This window comes from Carassius gibelio, chromosome B2, assembly GCF_023724105.1.
Source record: "Carassius gibelio isolate Cgi1373 ecotype wild population from Czech Republic chromosome B2, carGib1.2-hapl.c, whole genome shotgun sequence".
Lineage (NCBI taxonomy): Eukaryota > Metazoa > Chordata > Actinopteri > Cypriniformes > Cyprinidae > Carassius > Carassius gibelio.
The window spans coordinates 18,168,361-18,193,530 of NC_068397.1; the positions used below are offsets into that span (position 1 = coordinate 18,168,361).

At 38.4% G+C, this 25,170-nt stretch overlaps 1 protein-coding gene across 1 annotated transcript in view; it reads left to right on the plus strand.

Annotated features, from left to right (window-relative positions):
- cdh12a (cadherin 12, type 2a (N-cadherin 2)) overlaps positions 1 to 6,436 on the plus strand; it is a 47,288-nt gene extending 40,852 nt beyond the window's left edge. The window contains exon 12 of the mRNA XM_052548828.1: positions 4,479 to 6,436. Coding sequence (XP_052404788.1) covers positions 4,479 to 5,008 — 530 coding nt within the window. The 3' untranslated portion in view covers positions 5,009 to 6,436. The remainder of the gene's footprint in view (positions 1 to 4,478) is intronic.
- The last annotated feature ends 18,734 nt before the right edge of the window (positions 6,437 to 25,170 follow it).

Consider the following 25,170-nt stretch of genomic DNA (forward strand, 5'->3'; position numbering starts at 1 on the left):
CAGGCCAAAAGGTATCACGTTGGACGCAGCTGCCATCAGCCCTAACAATCTCTGGAATTGTTTGACAGTGAGTGACTGGCCTTCTTTGACTCTCTCGACTGATGTGAGGATCGACTCGATCCGAGCAGGAGACATACGTGCCTGCATCGTGGTCGAATCCCACACTACGCCTAGATAGGTGGTTCTCTGAACTGGAGAAAGTACACTCTTCTTGGCATTTAGTCTCAAACCCAGCTCCCCCATATGTGCGAGAACGACATCTCGATGTCGAACCGCCATCTGCTCTGATTGAGCTAGAATCAACCAATCGTCGATATAATTTAGAATGCGGATGCCCTGCATACGGAGGGATACCAGAGCCGCATCTACACACTTCGTGAACGTGCGGGGTGAGAGTGCAAGGCCGAAGGGAAGTACTCGATATTGATAAGCTTTGCCCCCGAAAGCGAACCTCAGAAACTTCCTGTGTTGTGGAAGGATGGATATGTGGAAGTATGCGTCTTTGAGATCTATGGTGACAAACCAGTCCTCGGACCTGATTTGAGCTACAACCTGCTTGACAGTGAGCATTTTGAACTTCAGTGACATAACTGAGCGGTTCAGGAGACGTAAGTCTAAGATCGGACGCAACCCCCCATCCTTCTTTGGAACTATGAAATACCGGCTGTAAAATCCGGATTCCCTGTCTAGAGGAGGGACCACCTCGATGGCCTCCTTCCTTAATAGGGCTTTCACTTCTTGTTCCATAACCAGAGCCTGCCGGGGGCCGACCACAGTCGGTGTAACCCCGTTGAATTTCGGTGGTGGATGACCGAACTGAATGCAATAGCCTTTTTCTATTGTACGCAGGACCCAATGAGATACATTTGGCAGTAGCTTCCACGCTGCTAAATAATCTACTAAGGGAATCAGTCTCTCGAGACTGACCTCTGGTGTAAGAGGCCCCCGAAGGGGCGGCGAGCATCCCAGCTCCGCTGCGCTCACGGGCGGAAATAGCTGGGAGTAGTACTCGCTGGAGGCCGCTGCGCCCTGAAACTCTGGCAGGGTTGGCAGGCCGACCTCCTGAGGGCACTGAGGTGAGGCGGGCACCGTATACTGAGGTGGACCGCGCTCTACCCCAGTAGGGGCTACCCTCTGGACCCTGATGTCAGGATCTTTTCGTCGAGGACTTCCGGGCCTCGATAACTGTTCTCAAATCTGGCTTTTTAACTCTGGAAGTCCCTGACTCAGAGCGTCGCTGGGGTCCTCGGTCCTGACGTGGGGGAACACGAGCGGCGACACTCTGTTTTTGCGCTTCCCGGTATGAGGAGCCGGTATGTGGCGTGGTGATCTCCCGCCCAGATGCACCACGAGAGCGACGAGGGAGGAAATTCTGGAACGCCGCCGCCTGTTTGTGTGCCTCCTGGAACCTGTCGACGACAGTGTTGACTGTGTCGCCAAACAGGCCCGAGGCTTGGAGCGGGGCGTCCAGAAGGCAGACCCTGTCTCGTTCTTTTATCTCTGACAGGGTCAGCCACAAATGCCTCTCCGCGGCCACTAAGGCTGCCATAGACCGCCCAATCGCGCGAGCGGTCTCTTTAGTGGCGCGGAGGGAGAGATCAGCGGTCTTTCTGAGTTCATCGATATCTTCAGACTTAATCCCCTCTCCCTCATCGATATCTCTCAGCAGGTCGGCCTGATAAGCTTGAAGGACTGCCATGGTGTGAAGGCAAGCCCCAGCCTGACCTGCTGCCACATAACCTTTGCCCACAAGCGATGATGTAACTCGCAGCGGCTTAGTGGGCAATGCCGGAGCCTTTAGGGACGATGCCGAGCCGGGTGACAGATAGCCCGCGAGCGTCTGTTCAACCCGTGGCAACGTCCTATAACCCCGCTCTCCCAGCCCCATCACGTTGCCATAATATAGTGAATCGGGGCCAAAGAGGCGGGTCGAATACGGGTGTTTCCACGATCTCGATAACTCATCATGGAGATCGGGAAAAAATGGTAGACTCCGGCGTGGAGGTGGTTGCCTCGGCCGCAGAAAGCGTTCATCTAGCTTGCTTTTCTGCGGCTCAGTGTGTTTTTCTGCAGGCCACTCGATTTTTAATTTATCAACTGCACGTGTAACCACCTCCAAAAGCTCCTCATACTGGGGCGACAGGGGTGGCGAATCCCCAGCAACAGTCTCCACGTCAACCTCCTCGGAGGAAGAGAGGCGAAGAGCTGATCCCTCGCCCTGGGGGGAAGAAACCGACGAGCGTGCTTCCGAACCCAGGGTTTGGGCGCCTGATCTGGCAGATGAGGAAGGAGATAAGGACTGGCCCGTCTCCATTCCCTCTGACAGATCCACCTGCGAACCCCACGAGTGCAGCAGCCGCTCTGCCTCGGCAGAAGCGGGGCCAGCACCGCGAGGAACGCTGGTGAAGGCTCCCTCCTCGAAGAGAGCCCTCCGGGATCGAAGCGCCCGCATTGGCAATCGCTCGCAATGCGGACAGTCGGCCCCCTCGAGAGCCGACTCAGCGTGCTTCGATCCCAGGCAAGCCACGCACAGATTGTGTGTATCCCCACTCGTGATGTAGCGAGGGCAGGGAGGAACACACAATCTGTAACGCGGCTTGGAATCGCCCTTCAAATACTTGGTCTTTTGCTTTGACTTTGGCATTATTGAGCTGTATTAGCGATCTTTTTATGGCTAAGAGACAGACAACAATAAATAGGACCAACGGGACAGACTGTTTAACATGCACACACAGAGCGCTTGCTGACAGAGCGAAGCTGAAGCCAGCTGCACGGCACGTGCTTATATAGCTTCCTGGTCGCTACGTCACCCCGCTCCGTGACGTCACGCTCGTCCATTGGACAGATTGCACACGATATTCAGAGTCGGTCTCGTCAGGGACGTTCCCCAAAGCGTTTTACGACGCAGCTCGAGTTCCCGAAAAGGAACTATCATTTTACTCTACATTATTCTTTAGTGTCACATAATCTTACAGAAATCATGCTAATATGTTGATCTGATTCTCAACATTTTCTTGATCGTTATTTGAAATTGAAGTCCTTTTTTAACAGAATATTTGAATTATACTTAATTTCCAGTAAAGCTATAATTTTGTAATCATGCAAAAAAAAAAAAAAATTGTACATTTAAGATACATTAATGCTAGCAATGAAATTAGCCTTAACAAAACAAAACCATCTTCTGGTCATTTTCATTACAGAACACTTTTACAAAGTACATCATTTGAGACAAAATGTTCATTACTTTCAGAAGAAAATGACTTGCATTTTGTGTGTGTGTGTGTGTGTGTGTGTGTGATGCATATAATGTCACTCCACAGAACTGTCTTCTTGTGTTTTCATTCCCCATGTTCTCTGTGTGACCTGATTGTGTCATTATGTTTAAGTGTGTCTTGTCATTACCCTCATTAATGTTCCCCTTATAAGCTGCATTCAGTTCAGTGTTTGGTTGTCCGGTCTCGTCGATGTCTATGTGTGTTTCTGCCTTCTCCTTATGGATTACCCTATGTGGATTATTAAAGACTTTATCCCATCATCTTCCTCGTTTAAGTGCTTCTCTCCCCGCACCACACCATGACATATAAACACTGCTGGACAAATTAAATAAAATAGTGAGTCTGAAACGTATGTTTTAGGAGTTTGTAAAGCCCAAGTGACCATAGTTACAGATAACTATCATATAATATAAAGTCTGAAATCATCGTGCTAGTAATTATTTAAAAACAAACTTCTATATGTGAAAAGAAGAGTTGTAATGTGACAAAAGTACTGAGGAACACCTAAGGTAGAATTGCAATTAAAGCTCTGTATTGCAATAAGTCCTAGGTAAATGATTTCTGTAGCAGAGAGTGAGTGAAGTGATGTGCTCTGACTTCATATTTTCATTTGGCAGTGTTACAGAAAAGAGCGATTCCTTTTTATGGCAACCACATGGGGGAGCTGATGCAGAAATAATGATTCGAATGTGATAAATTATTATATTCTAAAAGACTAGAAAACAACAACAAGAGAAAACCTTCCCCTAACAACACATGCAGGTTGTATTCAGCCAGATTTCCCCCTCTGCTTCTTCAGAAAGCGTGAATTTTTAGGTCTAATCTTTAATTCTCGCAGCAGTGCCTGTGCCTCCCTGTCTCTTTCTCTCTCGTGGAGTGGAGTGGGGCGAGCAAGCGCTGTCTGCCTCTGAGGATGGAGATGAAAGCTCAGAAAAACTACCTCCCCTCCTCTCACACAACCAAGGCACAACGAGGGTGACAGACAGCATGTCAAAACTGCATTATGGCTACCCTCAGGCTGCCGTTCTCTTTAGTCCCATTTTGAAAACCCACGTCAGAACAAAAAAAGAAATCAGCTAATGGCTCGGGAACATGTGACCACCCCTTTTTTCACTAGTTGTTGTCACTTAAAGGTCCTGTACTGTATGTATGTCAATGTGTATTAAAGCACAAAACAAGTTATGCACTTCTGGTGTTTTGCAGTGATGGTAGTGCTCTATATGGGCCTCAGAAAACACAAGAAGAAGGACACTCTGATGTCGTCGAAAGAGGACATCCGGGACAATGTGATCCACTATGACGATGAAGGGGGTGGGGAAGAGGACACCCAGGCCTTTGACATAGGTACGTTACGCAATCCCAAAGGCATCAAAGAGACGGTGCAGCTGCAAAAAATAAGATCAGAGGATGAGCCCGATCGGGCTAGTGCATGCATGCCCAATGAGGACAGCGAGGACATCCGAAACTACATCCATCACTGTCTTCTGGAGAACTCAGCACCTCCGTATGACTCTCTGGTCACGTATGCATATGAGGGAGAGGGATCGGTGGCCGAGTCTCTCAGTTCCATTGAGTCCTGGGTGCTTGAACCCAGGGAGGATTGCAGAAATATCTGTGACTGGGGTCCTCGCTTCAAAACACTGGCTGGGATATTTAAAGAGCATGAGTGTCAGGACACGGAAAAGACGGAAAATGAAGTACACGCCGAGGCACTAAATGACAGAATGGACTGAGAGCATTTTTACAATCTCAAAGTTTATTTCAGGCATGGCACTTAAAAGAATAGTTCAATCTAAAACATAAAAATGTGATGTTGTTCCAAACCAGTTTGTCTTACTGTATGTATGAAGAATAGTTCACAAAGAAGTAAAAAATGTCTTGAGAGGTTTTTGTTTTGGTTTTGGAATAAAAAAAATAAGTTTGTTTTTGTCTATGCAGACTATACACTAAAAGTCAGTGGGGGCAAACTGTTGTTTAGGATCATGTTGACTTTGATTATATAGACAAAACAGTTGAAACTTCACTAAACAACAGTAAATGTCAACACCCCCCAACGCAAAATAAAATATTTAAAAGTTAAAATTACATTTTTTTTTTGTCTCTATAGTCTATAGAAAGAAAATGGTTGATATATGAACATAAAAACAGAATTGATATTATTTATTTATTTTCTTTCTTTTTGCAGAATAAAGTCGATCAAACTGGTTTGGAACGACATTAGTGTACGTAAATGACAGATTCTTTATTATGGGGTGAATTGTTCCTTTAAATGAAGTTATCGCCTATGGCTAGGGAAAGACACTGACAAGGCTGGCTATGTGCCTTTCCTATACCTCATGAATATTTGCGTAGAGAACTGTATTTTGTCCGACTGCATTTTAACATCTGTTTTATAAACTTCTGCAATTCAAAGAGTCAAAGAACCAAAAAAAAAAAAAAAAAAAAACCTCTTTGATATAAAAAGTGCCTCATGAACTGCTTTATTTGTCCTTCAACTGTTGGTAGTATTTATAATGGTATTTGTAATGATCCAAGCAAGAGAAGACTATAACCTCTGTGTTAATGGACCAAGAGAAGGAAAGAATAGCATAAACATAACATTCAAAAAAGCTTTCCCCTGCTAGCAGTACTTCCAAACATATTTACCAGCACTTAGCAGGAATTCTGCCAGGCCAGTGCCCGGAACGTCACAGTCGGTGCTTTTCACTGATGCCCCATGAACACATCTCTCTGGATCGCCCTCATAGACTGCCCCAGACTGTGCTGCTTGCTTCCATGGTGCTTGAGCCCCTCCAACCCTCCGTACTGTCCTCCGGGCCTCTGCCACTAGTTTGATAGCCACAGGCTCTTTGCACTTGCTGTCTTCCTGTCTAACTGTTGTGGTGGCGCTCTGACATCACCCTCCAGCGATTCATCAGAGTCGTGGCTTTACACTAGAGCAGCTCATTCCACTGATTCTGTGTTGGTCATTATGATGTTCATTTTGACCCCCGTTTTCTATCTGTCTCCCTGAGAGTAGAGCTAATGAGACCTCTTTGTCAGTTATCAAAAGAGAATATGAAAGAATCTCTTATCCATTATTGATTAAATTGTATAAACCTGTGTCAATAAGAAACTCAAATGGAGACTTTCGACAATAAAGTTACTATGTTTGAGATAAATGCTTTTTGCTTCTCCCTCCCATAGGGCTGTTACACAATGCAAGTGTAAGCATATACAATTTATAGATTTATATTCATTTGGATTCGTTTTTTTTTTTCATTATAATACAAATTAACTGTATTTTGTAATACTGTTCTAAAAAAGTTGATGGTTGGTAAATTTGATTCTTTATTTTTTGAAGAAGTCTTTTATGCTTTATATTTACTTTATACTTTATATTAAAAATTATAGTAAAATACAGTAATATCGTGAAATATAATTCAAATTTTAAATAAATATTTTAATATATTTAAACATTTTATTTATTTCAGCCGTTTTACTCCAGTCTTCAGTGTCACCCCAAACACTGAATGGCATTTTAATTAAATTTTAAGCAATTCAAATTTGTGTTTCATATATTTTGCTACTAATTAAAATGCTTTAAGACAGTTTTTCATGTGAAACCCTACCAGATATTAGAAAACCAAGCAGATCTGTAAAAAGAGGTGTAAAAAGACAATATTCATAATTAATATATATAAAAAAAAGACTTCAGTGTCACATGATGCTACAGAAATAAATCATTCTAATATGCTGATTTGATGGTTAAAAACATTTCTTAATATCAGTGATAAAAACAGTTGTACTGCTAAATATTTTTTTTTTTTATGAAAACTACAAAAAAAAAAAAACAGCAAAAAAAAACATCATATATTCTTTGATAAATAGAAAGATCAAAAGAACAGCATTTATTTGAAATGTAATTTTTTTGTAACATTATAAACCTCTTTGCTGTCAGTGTTGGCCTTGTCTACTGTCAACTTAATGTGTTCTTACTGAACACAAATATTAATTGTGTCATTAAAAAAAATCACATTGACCCCAAACCTTGAATGGCAGTGTAATTAATTATAATTCTTGTGTGTGTGTGTGTGTGTATATATATATATATATATATATATATATATATATATATATATATATATATATATATATATATATATATATATATATATATGTATATATATTTTGAACAAAATTATAAACGCAACACATTTGTTTTTGCTCAAATGTTTCATGAACTGAGCTAAGATCTAAGACTTTTTCTATGTACACAAAAGGCATATTTCTCTCAAATATTGTTAACAAATCTGTCTAAATCTGTGTTAGTGAGCACTTCTCCTTAAATAAGATAATCCATCCACCTCACAGGTGTGGCATATCAAGATGCTGATTAGACAGCATGATTATTGCACAGGTGTACCTTAGGCTGGCCACAATAAAAGACCACTCTAAAATGTTCAGTTTTACTGTATTGGGGGGTCTGTGGGGGTCAGAAAACCAGTCAGTATCTGGTTGCTTATGGTTGCAGTATATGGTTGCTTAGCAAAGGCAGACGCCTCAGGAGCGCTTCTGCCCGAGCACTTTGGAAAGAAGGAGAAAAGCGGCAAGCCTAGTGTTTTCCATGCGTTTTTAGGCGCGATATGTGAACGGCCCCTAAATCATCAGGACTTAGTCAGATTGAAACAATGACTGTTTATGTGCCTTTTAATGTGTGCTTAAATCAGCTTAAATCAAGGCCATCGGATACATTTTACATCTGCAAACAATGGGTAGGTAATGTGCGTTATAATTTCAGGTTTATGTTAATAAAAATGTTTACAATTAATTTTCTCTGTTAAATTAAATTCAAGTTTATTTGTATAGCACTTTTCACGATACAAATCGTTGCAAAGCACAGCAAAATTACGTTTCTGCAATATATTTAGTAGTAGCTTATCAGTGGTGACTATGTCAGTTAATGTGCATATGGCAGAAATATACGGAAAAATAATCAATTAAGGGTTTAATCACACAAACCATGAACACTATTAATAGCAATTATTATATGTTGCAATCAAACTTATAGCAAAATTTGGTTCTGTATCTGATTTCAGGGTAAGCATTATTCAAGGTCTACTGAGGGGTTGGCCTCATCTCTTCTCAGGTGTTCTGGATCCAGACTGAAGCTTGTGTACATCCTAGATACCATGGAATGTCAATCCCGTGCCAGAAACAAAGAAACAAATAGAGACATAATTAGCGTAGCTGCTTTTCCAGTAAAGCAAAATTGATTTGTTTAACCCAAGCTAAAGAATAGTCATGTGCATGGATCAGATATAACTGCAGTCCAAGATTATGAGATGCATTATTTGAATGCTTGGCCAAAGAGATTTGTCTTTAATCTAGATGTAAAGGAACACTCCAACTGTTTTTTTTTTTTTATTATTTATTTTTTAATAGGCTTATTTTCCAAGAACCCTGGAGTTAAACAGATGAGTTTTTGAATCCATTCAGCCGATCTTCAGGTCTGGCAGTAGCACTTTTAGCTACTGTTTACTATCTATTGTTTACTATTGTTTACAATATATATATATATATATATATATATATATATATATATATATATATATATATATATATATATATATATATATATATACAGTATTGTTCAAAATAATAGCAGTACAATGTGACTAACCAGAATAATCAAGGTTTTTCGTATATTTTTTTATTGCTACGTGGCAAACAAGTTACCAGTAGGTTCAGTAGATTGTCAGAAAACAAACAGGACCCAGCATTCATGATATGCACGCTCTTAAGGCTGTGCAATTGGGCAATTAGTTGAAAGGGGTGTGTTCAAAAAAATAGCAGTGTCTACCTTTGACTGTACAAACTCAAAACTATTTTGTACAAACATTTTTTTTTTCTGGGATTTAGCAATCCTGTGAATCACTAAACTAATATTTAGTTGTATGACCACAGTTTTTTAAAACTGCTTGACATCTGTGTGGCATGGAGTCAACCAACTTGTGGCACCTCTCAGCTGTTATTCCACTCCATGATTCTTTAACAACATTCCACAATTCATTCACATTTCTTGGTTTTGCTTCAGAAACAGCATTTTTGATATCACCCCACAAGTTCTCAATTGGATTAAGGTCTGGAGATTGGGCTGGCCACTCCATAACATTAATTTTGTTGGTTTGGAACCAAGACTTTGCCCGTTTACTAGTGTGTTTTGGGTCATTGTCTTGTTGAAACAACCATTTCAAGGGCATGTCCTCTTCAGCATAGGGCAACATGACCTCTTCAAGTATTTTAACATATGCAAACTGATCCATGATCCCTGGTATGCGATAAATAGGCCCAACACCATAGTAGGAGAAACATGCCCATATCATGATGCTTGCACCTCCATGCTTCACTGTCTTCACTGTGTACTGTGGCTTGAATTCAGAGTTTGGGGGTCGTCTCACAAACTGCCTGTGGCCCTTGGACCCAAAAAGAACAATTTTACTCTCATCAGTCCACAAAATGTTCCTCCATTTCTCTTTAGGCCAGTTGATGTGTTCTTTGGCAAATTGTAACCTCTTCTGCACATGCCTTTTTTTTAACAGAGGGACTTTGCGGGGGATTCTTGAAAATAGATTAGCTTCACACAGACGTCTTCTAACTGTCACAGTACTTACAGGTAACTCCAGACTGTCTTTGATCATCCTGGAGGTGATCATTGGCTGAGCCTTTGCCATTCTGGTTATTCTTCTATCCATTTTGATGGTTGTCTTCCGTTTTCTTCCACGTCTCTCTGGTTTTGCTCTCCATTTTAAGGCATTGAAGATCATTTTAGCTGAACAGCCTATCATTTTTTGCACCTCTTTATAGGTTTTCCCCTCTCTAATCAACTTTTAAATCAAAGTACGCTGTTCTTCTGAACAATGTCTTGAACGACCCATTTTCCTCAGCTTTCAAATGCATGTTCAACAAGTGTTGGCTTCATCCTTAAATAGGGGCCACCTGATTCACACCTGTTTCTTCACAAAATTGATGACCTCAGTGATTGAATGCCACACTGCTATTTTTTTGAACACTTGTTTGTTTTCTGACAATCTACTGAACCTACTGGTAACTTGTTTGCCACGTAGCAATAAAAAATATACTAAAAACCTTGATTATTCTGGTTAGTCACATTGTACTGCTATTATTTTGAACAATACTGTATATATATATATATATATATATATATATATATATATATATATATATATATATATATATATATATTTTTTTTTTTTTTTTTTTTTTTTTTTTTTTTTTTTTTCAGAAATTTCCCAGAAGACATCTTACTCTACCAAGTATTGAGAATGACTTACCTTCAGTTTTAAAACCTGTCGATGCACTTAGAAATGTCAAGTAGATTCTAAATGTCAAGTTCTAATTCTTATTGTAATGAGCCGATAACACTGAACTCTAATTGTGCCATATAAAGTCATATCCTTTATACAATAAAACAGGGATGATTTTAGCTTTTGACAGGTCTTGCTCCAGAAAGGTCATACGTAATTGTCTCTTATCGACACATATTTGAATTGACCCTCTGCTAAGGTATTGGTTATGGCTGCTGTCTTGATACGTAAATGAATAGTTTTCTAATGAACAAAAGCAATATACCCAATGTATATTCATATGGGCATTGTGATATGGTTCTGTTGTTGTTTGCTTGTTTTAAGCCTTATAACTTAAAGCAATAGTTCACCCCAAAATAAATTTCACTGTGTTTTTTTTTTTTTTTTTTTTTTTTTTTTTTTGTGCAGTGAACACAAGCTTGCAAAAGTTCCTTGCTCTGTGAGTCTTTTGAGCAGCAGAACAGTGTAAAAAAAAAAACAGTGCTGAATTTCCAACCAGACACTTGACAGCGTCCTTGCCTGCCAAATGATTTATCCTTCATAAAACTCATAGATGCAGACTTAGACTTCAAAGGGTTGAAAAAAAGGGTTGAACCAAATTTTTCTTTTTCTTTTTTTACATGAAGTCAAGGGCCATTGTAGAGACTCAAAAAGAAATCCCTTCTGTTCAATTCCAAATCACACCAAAAGCACATCAAAAATGTAAACTCCAGCTGAGTCAGGCACTACTTCAAAAAAGAAAGCAAAATCAAGCACAACAGCATGTCTGTTCTGAGATGAAATGTTTTCTGCAGGAAAAGCATAGGCTGTGTGCAGTCTGAAGAGGTCTTTACTGATTGCTGACCTTCACCAGAATACTGAGAAAGACATTTCACGCCCCTCTAATTAGAGGTATCGTTTTACACTGGTAACCCTGCGATGCCAACCTATGAATCACTTTCAAAATTAATACTTGAGCAAATGTTCAAAAGCATCTGTTTTTCTTGAGGTAACTATCGAACTAAAAAATAATGTAATAATAAAAAAGCTATTGTTGTTCCAAACACATATGATTCAGAAATATTGCAATTCTGAACTTGCAATTACAAAAAAAAAAAAAAAAAAAAAAAAAAAAAAAAAGATCAGTTCACAAATCACACTAACTGAGTAATTTACAAATTGGACTGATCCAGGTATTCTCAAATGAATAACTTACTCATTCAGTAATTCAGATCCTAGTTTAGTTCACTGAATTGGTCAAATTTTACTCAAAATGAGCAAAGAACCAGAAGGGATATGATCCCAAGAGCTTGAGTGTACAGAGAAGTTAAATAATGCCTTGAAAAGTAAGTAAAAAAATGGAAACATAAGTATTTTAAAGTGTTTTGACTTGGTTGCACACACATTTGAATGATCAGTAACTTCAAATGATATTGAAAGTTTAATCGTTGGTTGATTTAAGTGCATGACAATGTTTTAAATATAATAAAACATTTGGTTATTCACAGATCATGCATATTTAATGTCTGCATCCACTAATGTTCTGTACTGACTATATAGTGCTAAATTACCCTTTTTGTCTTCCATATGAGAAATACCATCATACTGGTTTTGATCATCAGCAGGGTGAGAAAATAATGACAAAATCTTCATTTTTGTGTGAACTATTCCTTTAAGTAATATATAGGCCATTGTTAATAAAATGAGAGACATTTGTCTTGCATCACGTGGGTGTTTCAGAGGCTATATTTTCTTTCCCTCCTCCATAACAAGGCCCCAATTCCCTTTTCCACACTACAAATACATTGTTTTCTGCAAGCCCTATGAATTCTAAGGAAACAGTTCAGTCTCTGCTGAATCACACTCACATTCATTGCTCTAAATATGTCACTAAAAAGTTTCTTTCCCAACCAACCGGGATTCAGAGGTAAGCCTCTCTTCTTGTCGCACTCTCTCTTCTCTCAGAGAAAAAGGCGGTCTGGAAGTGTTCTCAATATTCCGACACATCTTGAGTCTGCATGAGGAGAGGACAGTTTTAAATATGGTGACAAATGTCTTTTTTGTACTGTCTGAGGGGAGGCTATCAAACACAGAGCTGCTCTGAATACACGGCAACAGTTTGGCATATATATATAAGTGTCTGGAGCTGTAAGAAACTTTGATGCAATATGAACTGCTGGAGTTGACACCATCCTTTGTGTGAATGTATTTGCTGCAGATAACACAATTAAGGTATTTTTACAACTGGGGGTTTGATGGAAGGGTGTTGATTGAGCACAATTCACATCATTGCCACCTTCATCCAAATATTCATATAAGGACATCTGTTAATAACGCCTCATGTGAAACATCAAAAGCTTAATCACGTTCTTGACAAGTGAGTACAATTTTATTACCAGTTTAATTTGTAAGACTGTTGATGTCACATTGATCTGCCAGCTCAGATCATCCGACAAATTAATGAAATTCCCAACCAGGAATGAATGTTTGGATTCCCGAGGAAGGTTTTGTGTGATTTCTTTTTAAGAACTAATTTTAACTGTGAAAATGTCATGTCTTTGTTTGTATTTATTTTTTTATTATAATTTTTTAGTGTGAGCAGCTCTGTTCAACTGAAGATACTAAGTTCCGCTTCCCAACTAAGTACAGTATGTAACTGAGATATTGGATTTATGATACAAGTTGGTAGATTTTTAAATTATAACTTAGGTTTATGCACAGACGTCACAATCAATCAATGAAAAACTGAAGCTATGTTCTGTTCACACTGGCTACTTTTGTTCTTCATAAAAATAATATTCTAAAATGGGTGAGACACTGTAACTCTAAACATTTATTTCTACCCAGATGCTGTCACATTCTAGGATCTTTATCTGCAGAGAGAAACACACATAATGCCCACAACGATGGACAGAAAGGCATCATAGAGGATTTGGAAGAAGATATTGTGGGAACATTTTACTGGAAATTGTTCTTCATTACACCTGTTTTCTATTTCTATTTAGTGATGCACTTCTTTATGTATCTATTAAAATTCAGTGTCATTTGTGACTTACTAATGTGTTCAGTTAATAATTGTTGCTAGGAAACTTCCATTTTAAGGTCTTTCACTGATGCATTTCTCCATGATTGTCAAAAACTGTTTCCTGGCAGGCATGATTATTTGATGCGCATGTGTCTCATCAAAGGGAGTAGAAGACATAATGATGCGCCCATATTTATTATTTATTGTTTTTAGTTTAAAACTGGACAAATGCTATAATAACCTTCCCATTCCATTATAATATTTGAAAACATTTTGGTTTGGTGCTAATGAACTGGTAAGAGTGGTACGAATGGGCCATAAGGGGTACATGAAAAAAGGTTGAGAAACACTGCTTTATTATAGTCAGACCTTATCATTCCCTCACAGCTCTATTACTGTAGTAAATCACTGTACCATGCTGCAACAAAAATTTACTCAATAGCAGCAAACAATGTACGTCTGCTTCATTGTAACAGAACAAAAGAATCTTTCTTAACCTGACAAAGGGGATCACTTGTTAGTGTTGAAAAGCACACCATGTTTTATTTATTTATTTTTGTATTTTTACCTTCATATAGTGAAGCCTTTTTGTAAGGAAGTGAAAAGCTTTTTCTCTCCTGCTGCGTGAGTATTATGTCGCTTTATAAAAAGAACCAATCGGATGGAGAGAGCAGATAGGCAGCTTTGTTTTGAACCCTCTGTTCTTTACTGAAATTAATATTGATTCTTGTATCATAGCGCAACAGTTTCATTTAAGGGATGGAAGCGTAATACTCCATCTCCAGCAAGTTGCTGCCAAGCACTATAGTGTGTGATTCATATGCTCTTACCCCTAGTTAGGATATTGACAATAAAAATGAATTTCTCAGTAATTGGAAGCGCGCAGTCCTGTCTTCATGTATTTGCTGAAGAAATGCACTGCTGCATAACACTACAATTATTTCACATCATTGTAAAATGATAGGTGTGTGTATTCCTGGTAGATGCTTTCAGAGAATTGTTGCAGTAAAAAGTGAACCATTTTACCTGGATTTTCACATGCATTGGTCGTAAAATTGGATATTAGTCACAATGATACACAAACATACAATGTGAGTAAATCCTATTGGCTTCTTCAACAGATAACTGGAGTCAGGAGTCCAGTCAATAAGACTGGAGATTTTAGTTCCTTGGCTAGAACAAAAGTGCTCAGATCACTTCAGATTAAAGAGTCTCTAAATGACTTGATGTTCATCAGTTCAGTGTAAGGCAAATCATCTATAAATAAACAATGTGCAGCACTGCTGCCAGTTTATGTCCTGCCAAGATGACTGAAAGATTGCCGTGCAGAGTCACTTAGAGTTTAGACATCTCTGTTGATGGGTAAGAATAGTGTTAAAAGAACAAAGAAAGCCACTGGAGTTGGATGATTATACAATGATACTTTGCTCTGGACAGATAAAAACAAAGTTGAGTTGAATGGGAAAATACACAAAATGCTACGCATTGGCTCAGTTTTAATGCCTTGTGGCCTGGACAGCTGGATCTCAAGTTTATTGGGTAAATAAAGTTTATTTGAGCCATTTGTCCTGTAATTGAAGCTCAACAGAAGTTGAGGTGATGCAACAGGAGAATGACTCAAATAATGGCTTAAATCAACAACAGAACATCTTCAGTACAGACTGAGATGATTTTGTACGACCTCAAGAGATCGATATTTCCTAGACAAGCCAAGAATACTGCTGAAATGCAACAGTTATGGATGGTGTACAATTGTTCTGATCCACAATTATAGGAAACATTCAGTGGAGGACATTTCTGCCAAACTAGTCAACCAGTCCATTAAATCCAAAGGGTCAATTTTTTTAATTTTTTTTTTTTTTTAATTATTGTATACTGTGAAGGCTGGCAATGAATGTTTAGTAAAAACATAAAAAAGTATGCATGTATTCAATTTATTTTTAACACAAGTGTGGGTGCTGCCTTTTTTAACATGAATGTGCGAGTTTTCTGGTGTCAGCTGCTTCCAGTTCCTTTTAGCTCCACAAAAACAGTCCATTATGCAGCTTGATGTCACAAACTGGTCTTTGTTATCATTTTATGTGCATTATACAGTCTTTGTTATTATTACACATATAGTGCCAAATACATTCAGAACAAGTGTTACTTGCAGTAAGATGCAAGCCTGCAGTTTAAAACAATGTGTTGTGTTTTCCCCCAGAGGGCATCAACACACCTAAAAAAAAAAAAAAGAAAAAAAAAGAAAAAAAAAATGCATGATCAAACAGCAAAAGCACTCCATGTCCTATAGTTTGGCACTTTATATGAGGTTAGAAGGGTAAAATGGACCAGTTGACTCATCACCATCACAAAATCAGGCCATTTCCTTTCAATAGGGAGAAAGTGTTTGGGGAAGCTGGTCACAGCATAAAATTATTCCATGCAATTGACAATTTCCCTTATACAGAGGGCAGCATGTCTGGCCAGATGCCAGTATGTGCTTAAAGGGGCAGTTCACCCAAAAATTTAAATTCTATGATTGTTTAATCAGCCTCTAGTATAGAACACAGAAGTTGTTTCCCCCCTCCTTTTCCCTCTCTCTGGACTCCTCTGACTTTTAAAAAATGCTGAAAGTGTTTGCAATTTAATTTTTTTTGGTGAACTATCCCAAGGAGTCAGTATTTGATGCACATGTTTTCTTTACACATAAAAAAAAAAATATTTTTGTAGCTTCATAAAATTATAGTTGAACCACATGAGGGTAAGTAAATGAGAGATTTTCTTTTTTTTTTTTTTTTTTTTTTTTTTTTTTGGGATGAACTATCTCTTTAAGCAATATGTTGAGGAAGGAAATAAACTGCATCTGCAAATGTAAACATCAAATGCATTTCTTTTAGGTAGAGCACACTCCAAATTGGGCCACAAATCCCTCCAATTTTACCATATGCACACAACCTCACTCTAAAGAGAGCGCAGTAGGTTATTAGAGATTAGACTGGTCATGCGCGGGTAATCCCAAACCATATCCTTTAAGGCTAGAGGACCCATCGCTATTTATTGCTATTTTTATATTCAGAATATGTCAGCATGTTTGCTGCACACATGCAAATGCAAAGAATCATGAAAACAATATTTCTGCTGCAGAAAAGATTCATATTTTGCATTTGATTATGAGACGGCATTAGCATATTGAAGAGGCTAGCACATTTATGCTTGCACATGAGAAGCCAAATATATTGCTTAATAATACCAAAGCTCAGAACACTCCGTCCACTTCCCCTGGGAGTCCTTTTCATTTCTCTGCCAGCTTTTTAATCACCTCTTTCCCCTAATCAAGTTCCTTTCCATCAATCTCAGCGGCGCTATTCTTCATCTCCACCAGAGCCCACCGAACCAGCAACCCTCCTCGCTCGCTAGATTTATGGACCATTCAGTGGAGAAACCAAGCCCCCCAAAGCCATGGTGGCCATGACAACAGTAACAGGAGATGACAAAGTGGTCTTTGTCTGAAAGGTTGAGGTCAAGGTTCTCATTTCGCTTCAGTGGTAGAAAGTCTGTGATTGTCATGGTCAATATTCCTTAGGTCTGGTAAAAAAAAAAAAAAAAAAAACGGATGATGTCAGTCGTAAATAGACATGCCTCTGTACATCAATCTCTGTGATTTAACATCTTGTGTCAATCATAGCGTCTCAGGCATCAGCATCCAGGCTCTCACAGAAGAAAAAACAAATTGTATCAGTATTTAGGGATTTTTCAAACTTCTATAAGTATTGGTATTCCCTTGATGTTAAGTTCCTGTCATAACAGTAATTTTCAGGAGCCTGGGCTATTTTGGAAGATATAACAAGACACTCTGTCACTGCTAAGGGTCTTATATGCCTTTGAGAGAGACTTAGTTGAATCAACAACCCAATTAAAATCTTCTTGCCGTGATGGTTTGACAGGATTCTTATCTACCACTCTGCTTCTTCACACAATGATGTCCTTGGAAAGAATGTGTTACACCACTGACTTACACCAGTGCACGTCAATCTGTCTCATGTCTGATGTGTGTGAGCTGTAAACTGGTTCTCTCCTCCACTTCCCCACTGTGAGTGGCCCATTTCTTACTGTCATCATCACTAGGCTGCTTCCTCTCAGAATGCTGCCACTCACCTTGCTCTTAACCCTGTATCCCCTTCCATTTGAGTCTGCCATTAGCACTAGAGAAATGCACATTCATCTTAATTTGCACACCTCTATAAAGGAGACTAATCACATTGCTGCAAATATGTGTGCCCCTTGCATATATTCTGCCATTTAAACGAAATACATTTAAGGAAATCAGATATAAATGGCTAAACATTCGGTTCCACAGAGGCAGAAATGCCCAGGGTTCACTCCAAAGATGTTATCGTTCAGGTATGGCTGCAGTTGGAACTAGCTTCAAGCAGCTGTCACTTGTATTAAGACAGAGAGTGAGAGTAAGTGAGGGGGAGAGAGAGAGAGAGAGAGAGAGAGAGAGACAGTAATGTGTGTATCATCTATCTATCTATCTATCTATCTATCTATCTATCTATCTATCTATCTATCTATCTATCTATCTATCTATCTATCTATCTATCTATCTATCTATCCATCCATCCATCCATCCATCCATCCATCCATCCATCCATTTACCCATCTACTGTATCTCTTTCTCTGTCTGTCTGTATGTCTGTATGTATGTCTATCTGTCTACTCTAATTTCTACTGTCCTTTTTGTGGTCAGTGAGATTTATTTATTTATTTAATAATTTATTTAATTAAGTATTGTTTTATTTGTATTTTTTTTACATTAGTAGTGGTAGTAGCAGTATCTTTTTATTAGTAGTAGTATTAATAATAATGATATTTATTTATAAATTGTTTGATTAAATAAATGGCGCCGTGGTAAGTATAAGAGCCTTTTTTTTAACATGCCAAATTCTTGATTGGTAGCATATACACTATATAAATGTATTATTTCTACTACAATTTTGCAAAAATGAAAGAATAAAAATAAGTCGAATGAAAAGTTAAATCAATTAATTAATGTTTGATTTTATTTAATGAAATGTTCTGTTGGATGCGTACATCTCTACATCCATCTATCTTTCCAGGGACATACAATACAGCTAGATCAGATGGTGTCTCTCTCCAAGAGATATCATCCACATTCTGCGCACATGAGCGGGTCTCCCTCCATACCGCTGCTCTGGAGCCTGAAATTGCTCATTCCCTCAGGCAGCCCCTGCAGACCAGCACATGCTGACTGCTATCGAACAGTACAGGGTATAGTTCTATTTACAATTTTTTTATCATCCAGCACGACATATTAAGGTTCCTCCATCAGATACAGAGAAAAACTCAAGCAGAACCATAGGATCCACCATATAATTGCTTTGTAATTAATGGGATCTCTTTCTCCAGAGCTCCTCTCCTCTCACATGGGTCGCTCGAGTTCAGTCTGCTGTTGACTGGCATTGAGTCATATTATTTCTTTCTTCGGGAGCCTTTAAAATTGCTTGTTACCAGCCTCACACTTCCAGGTATTTCTGAAAAGCAGAGTGTGTTGATTCTGTCGGCACACCTTCTGCTGAAATCACCATCTGGACTACCTGATATCCCTCTCAGCCATTATGCAATGCTTCAGAATCACTGGTGCTAATTTATTTTGACCCTTAAGCTCTCACACTGGGGTTTCATGGCAGTCATTCTGAAAAACATGTGCACCAATGATGAGAGTCACACTGCCCTTGCACACAGAATAATACAACATACTTCATACACAATCACAATCAGCTCATCTAACCTCATTACAAAAGCATGGCAAGACTTTTGTCTTCACGTGCCCAAATCAGTTCAAAGGTTTATGTGAAAGCAAATATATACAGAATGCTAACAATTCTAATAAGATAACAGCTTGTTATTATATTTTTTCCCTATCTCTTTGGAGTGTTACAAGCTCTTGGTGCATAAAGAAGATCTGTAAAGTTGCAAATACAAAGAGATATTCTTTATGAAAGGTAAGACCTGTCCACAACCCCCCTTAAACGGTTCATTTAAACACGCCCACACATCTTTATATCACTATGTGAGAAGATTTGCATAACTCCTCCCAAACTTTCACACAAAGAAAGAAGGCGTACCTAACAACTGCCTTGTTTGTAATGGGTTTTATAGTTTTTTTTCCTGTCATGCTGGTGTTCTGACCATGACTCGCCATAACAGTATATGTTGAGGGGCGTAACATTTCCATCAGACGCTTGAAACATTTGGCCAATCACAATGCACTGGATAGCTGGCCAATCAGAGCACACCTAGCTTTTCAGAACAACAAGCCTTGTAAAAATGTCATAAAAAAAATTACATTTCAATAAAATAATAATAATAATAAAAATAATAATAAAAATAATACTCTCAAGAGTATTTTATTTAAAATGAATTACATTTAAAAGTTGTAATTTATCATCTTCAAGTGTTTGATAGGCTACATCGGTTAGTATTTAGATAATGGTGTAATGCATTCCTACTGCAGGACTCAAGAGAATTCACCCATTAAACAAATACAAATATGTGAAAATAAATAAAAGCCCTCCCCTGCTGAGTTTGTTTGGCACTTTTAAAACAATTTTCTGCAATCACCTTTAGTATATTCTCCCCTGGCTCTGAGAAGACACAACAGGGCTAAATGGTCAAATAAACAATTATTTGATGTAGTAATTTGTTTTACCATGTTTCTTTACAGGAATGCATAACACAGTATGATCATTTTTGTTGCTGTTTGTAAGAACATTATGAGGATGGAGAGATTAATTCTGTTGTGTGCAAAAAGTTAATTTGAGCTAATGGCTTTTGGGACGATGTTAACTGTCACCAACAACACAGCTGATTTAACCGTGTGATAATTATAAATCCACTTTTTTGACCTTCATGTTCATTTAGGCTAGAGTATAAATTAAATCAGCCATGTCTGGCATCATTCCCACTCTATTGCAGGAATACCACAGTCTACGGCTAAAATTATTTTGCAAGACAATGTTAACAATATTATTCAATTATCTTTCCATTGCTTGCTTTAAGCTATGTGCCTTTCAAAAACTAAAGCACCAAAGTTGTCAAGCCTCAGAAACATTTAACCAGCTTAACAAGCATGTCCAGATGAAGTTGAATGCTAAATTGTTGCACATTAAGCTGTCTGACCCATTTCTACAGCAATGGTTTCATGTGTTGAAGTGCCAGTCACTGTATAATTATGGCATTTGTTTATCAAATATGACAGGCAAAAGAGAAACCACATCAAGGTCTTTGTTAGGCTGAGATAGCTGTTATTAACCATGATAAATTTAGTGCCGTGTACCCAACTCTGGGGTTATTGAAGGATAGGGATTATCAAGGTTAAAATTTGCGGTTTAGACTACAATGCATTTTAAAAGCATTTTCATCCAGTTTCTTTCATTTACTCACACCCATGTACACACACTAATCTTTGCGCACGCACACATTTATGCAGTGGTTTTATTTATTTATTGATTTATTTATTTATTGTATTACCTTTTGTCTTGATAAATGGCCAGCGCAAAACAATATAGCTAACATAACTATAGATAATATAGCACTGCAAATGATATGTACAGTGGTACAATATGCTTATATCATATTGTTATGTTCTAATTAATTTAATTTAGGCATCTTTTTTTCTTTCTGTTTTCAGAAAGAAGTAGGACAGAAAACTGCCACAACAACTGTATTTGAACTTAAATAATGCACACAGTAAGTACCTCGTTGCTTAGTTATTTGAAAAAGAAATAAAATTGTGCAATGAATCGGGATTTCAGCGCTTTGTGAATTTATGTTGTAAATATTTGAGTTGTAAAAAGAAAGATGGAGAGATGTTTGGTTATAAATTAATTAATTAATTAATCTGGCTGATACCAGGGGCACAGGCTCCCATCAGAAAATTTTGATATGCGGTATATGAGTCATTTACAAGCTGTAGTCTATATGTAATGTGAGAAACAAAATCAAACTGAATCTCAAAAGTTTTCAGACCTTTGTGCATACCTGTTTGACAAAAAGCGTAATTCTTTCTAAATTCTGCTATCGTTTTGATTCTAAACAGCTGACAGAACATGGCATGACTGCTGAAATGTTGTCAGGAAAACTGATTGGTATGGTTATGTTCGTTGACATAAGTTTTGATCCGTAACATTTTCCCATCCATGATAGTGAGCAAACAGACTTTTCATTTTGGGGATAACACCCTTTAAGAGCAAAGAAATGATGCAAATGTTGCACATCTGCTGCCATCCGTGATTCACAGATTTACTCTGATGGTTAAACAGAGCTGCAGATATGGAACAGGAGGGAGGTACATTGAGAGAGAAAGGGAGAGAGAGAGAGATGAAGGAAGAAAGAGTCATAACACTGAGTGGATCACAACACTAAAGAGCAACTGGAGCATGACAGAGTGCAGAAGGCTGTGCTCCCTTTCTGCCACGTTATTCCTTATCAGCCTCCTCATCACATTCTGCCACGGGTGGACACAGTTCTCCAGTGAGCTGTGAGCTTGATAAACACAAGTGAGGACATAACCTTTCATGGACAGAGTGACAGTAGAGAGAAAATTCCTCAAGTGTCTGTGTCCCTGGAGCTCCACTCCTCGTTTTATGCTGTTATTCCCCTCCTTGCAGCTGGAGGCACTGCAGGTAAGACATGCTTGGGAATTCTGACTAAGCACAACACTGAAAATGATATGGCTAATATTTATCTTTTCAAAAACCCCTTTGGTATGATTTTATAATTTAGTCACTGGAAGTATCTAGGGATAAAAGAAATCGCAGAAAAGTTGTTTAATTACTTTCCTGTCATATCCATTCGGGACCTGTGCCAGCTAGATTGCAGTAGAAATCGGAGCCCTCTGGTTGACAGGAGGCGATTAAAAACATCTTGACTCAATTCATATCACTGCTAACTATGAGTTAAGGATCGGATATGGTTCTCAAAGTAATGTGGTCACAGATATGTGAGCCTGGACCACAAAACCAGTCATAAGTAGCACGGGTATATTTGTAGCAATAGCCAAGAACACACAGTATGGGTCATAATTATCAATTTTTCTTTTATGTCAAAAATCATTAGGACGTTATGTAAAGATCATGTTCCATGATGATATTTTGTTCATTTCTTACCGTAGATTTATCGAAGCCTAATTTGAGATTAGTAATATATATGGCTAAGAACTTCATTTGAACAACATTGAAGGCAATTTTCTCAATAGATGTGCACCTTCAGATCCCAGATTTTCAAATAGTTGTTTCTCTGCCAAATATTGTCCTATCCTAACAATAACCATAGATCAATGGAAAGCTTAATCTATTCTGCTTTCAGATGATGTATAAATCTCAATTTAAAAAATGTACCCTTATGACTGGTTTTGTGGTCTAGGGTCACACATATTATGGTATAGTTGCTTTTAGAAGTTGATGCTTGAGCCTAAACCTTGTTTTGAGAACATCGTAGCAGTTGTCTGAGAACTTGAGAAGTTTCTGATGAAACTTTATTTCTGGTGCAATTGTTGCTGCATCCAATTGTTGCATGTTGTTTGCCAGTATCCATTATTAGGTAAATTTCCCTTTGAGGCCATCTGTCAAGCGAACACTTTGTGTGTGTGTGTTTGTGTGCACACGCTTTTGTGTGTTCTTGAGTGTGAGTGTACATGCCACATGTGCACATGCATATCATGGCTCATTAGTTGTGAGCATTCACAAACACTCACAATACAACACAAGCCGACTGCCAATATGGCTTCTGTTGCTCAGGTGTGAAGTGAATTTATGTTGATGATACGGGAGTTGGGTCTCCGCCAAGCAATATGGCATTGTGCAGCTGTGTTCAATTTAGAGGCAATGTCTTTGAAAGAGTGAGTACCCAAAGCAGCCCCCGGCTCAACTTCTGCCTCAGACGATACAATCTGCTGCCATCTTCATTCGGTCGAGCACAGACTTTGTGTCCAGCAATATTGTTACATTTATCAGATAAACCACAGAAATAACATTTCGTCATATATTCACAGAGACACTGGATTTGGTCAAATCAATTCAGCACTTTGATATTATGATTGTGACTGGCACAGATGAAATGACATCGTTGACAGACATAGGCAACGAAATGTTGGATAAGGGGTCTGTGATTTTGTTTGTTAAATTTAATGAACAATTATATCTGATCGGTCCAAATGCTACACTAGATTTCCACCTACCTTTAATTATTTTATTTTTTCTGGACAAATAAAAATATTTAAAGCCATTTTTCTAAGTTTCCTCCAGTGATTTGTATGTTGACTATGATAGATAGATAGATAGATAGATAGATAGATAGATAGATAGATAGATAGATAGATAGATAGATAGATAGATAGATAGATAGATAGATAGATAGATAGATAGGAAAGAGAGATCGAGACTGTTTATCTTTACAAGGTACTTTTTAGAGAGTCAGGTTAAGTGCTACTTATTTATCAGTTCCATACAAAGACCAATGATCTCTTATCACACATCATTCATTACCCTTGTTGTCTCATTACATTTGGAGGTTATGCCACTATGAGGCATCGTGCTGAGAGGAAATGGGAACGTATTAAACAGGGTACTGTCAGCACACTCTATCTACCCAGTCTGAATGATATGAATAGTGCTTTGGGCATTCAAGTGGAGCATATTTTTAATAAGCAAACAATGCGGTTTTCTGTTTCCACCAAAGCACTGTCTTGGAGCAGTGTGGCATGAAGTGCCTCTTTGTGCTAAATCAGTAGCGCAAGAGTGAGGTGTCATGCACAAACATGTTCTGGAGAGGAATCTCTGCGTCTCTGTGGTTGCCTGAAAATATTGAAATACTTATTCTGGTTGGAGGGTTCAGGAAAACAGACATAAACCTGCAGGTTTATTCCTTGTTTACTTCCAAGTCTTTTCAAGTCTTTTCCTTGTTTACTTCCAGTAATTAAAATTTTAATTGCAGTTATGCATTCTGTTTGTCTTTAGCTGATACATATACAGTAAAGCACCTCTTAATATCTCGTCTTCATGTTGCTCAGCATCTGCTTAAATGTATGCGAACTACAAGCATACTTGTTCAGAAAAGTCACTTCCACTGTCAATATCTAACTGTTGAATGTCAATCAATGATTTCCCTTGCCAATAAGACTGTGCATTAAACGCAGCTATGGGAGCAGGAACCTTGTGGCCCATGGAAATGAGATGGTGCTGATGAATGGCTGTGATTAGTGACTCTGAGCATGTGGTTTTATGGCCTAGCTGCTTCTCTGTTATCACTTAAACCTGAGGCAAGATGCTTCATCATGGGCCCGGAGCAGCTGACAGGTCTCGCATAAAACAAAACAAGTATCCATTGCACGCTATAAAACTCAAAATTATCTGGCCAAATAAGCTGCTCTCACCTACGAGCACCCTGAAAAAAAAAAAGACAATTATTTTCAAGGAGAATGGAAATGAGTCGACATGTTATAGTTCTAAAGAGGGCCATATAT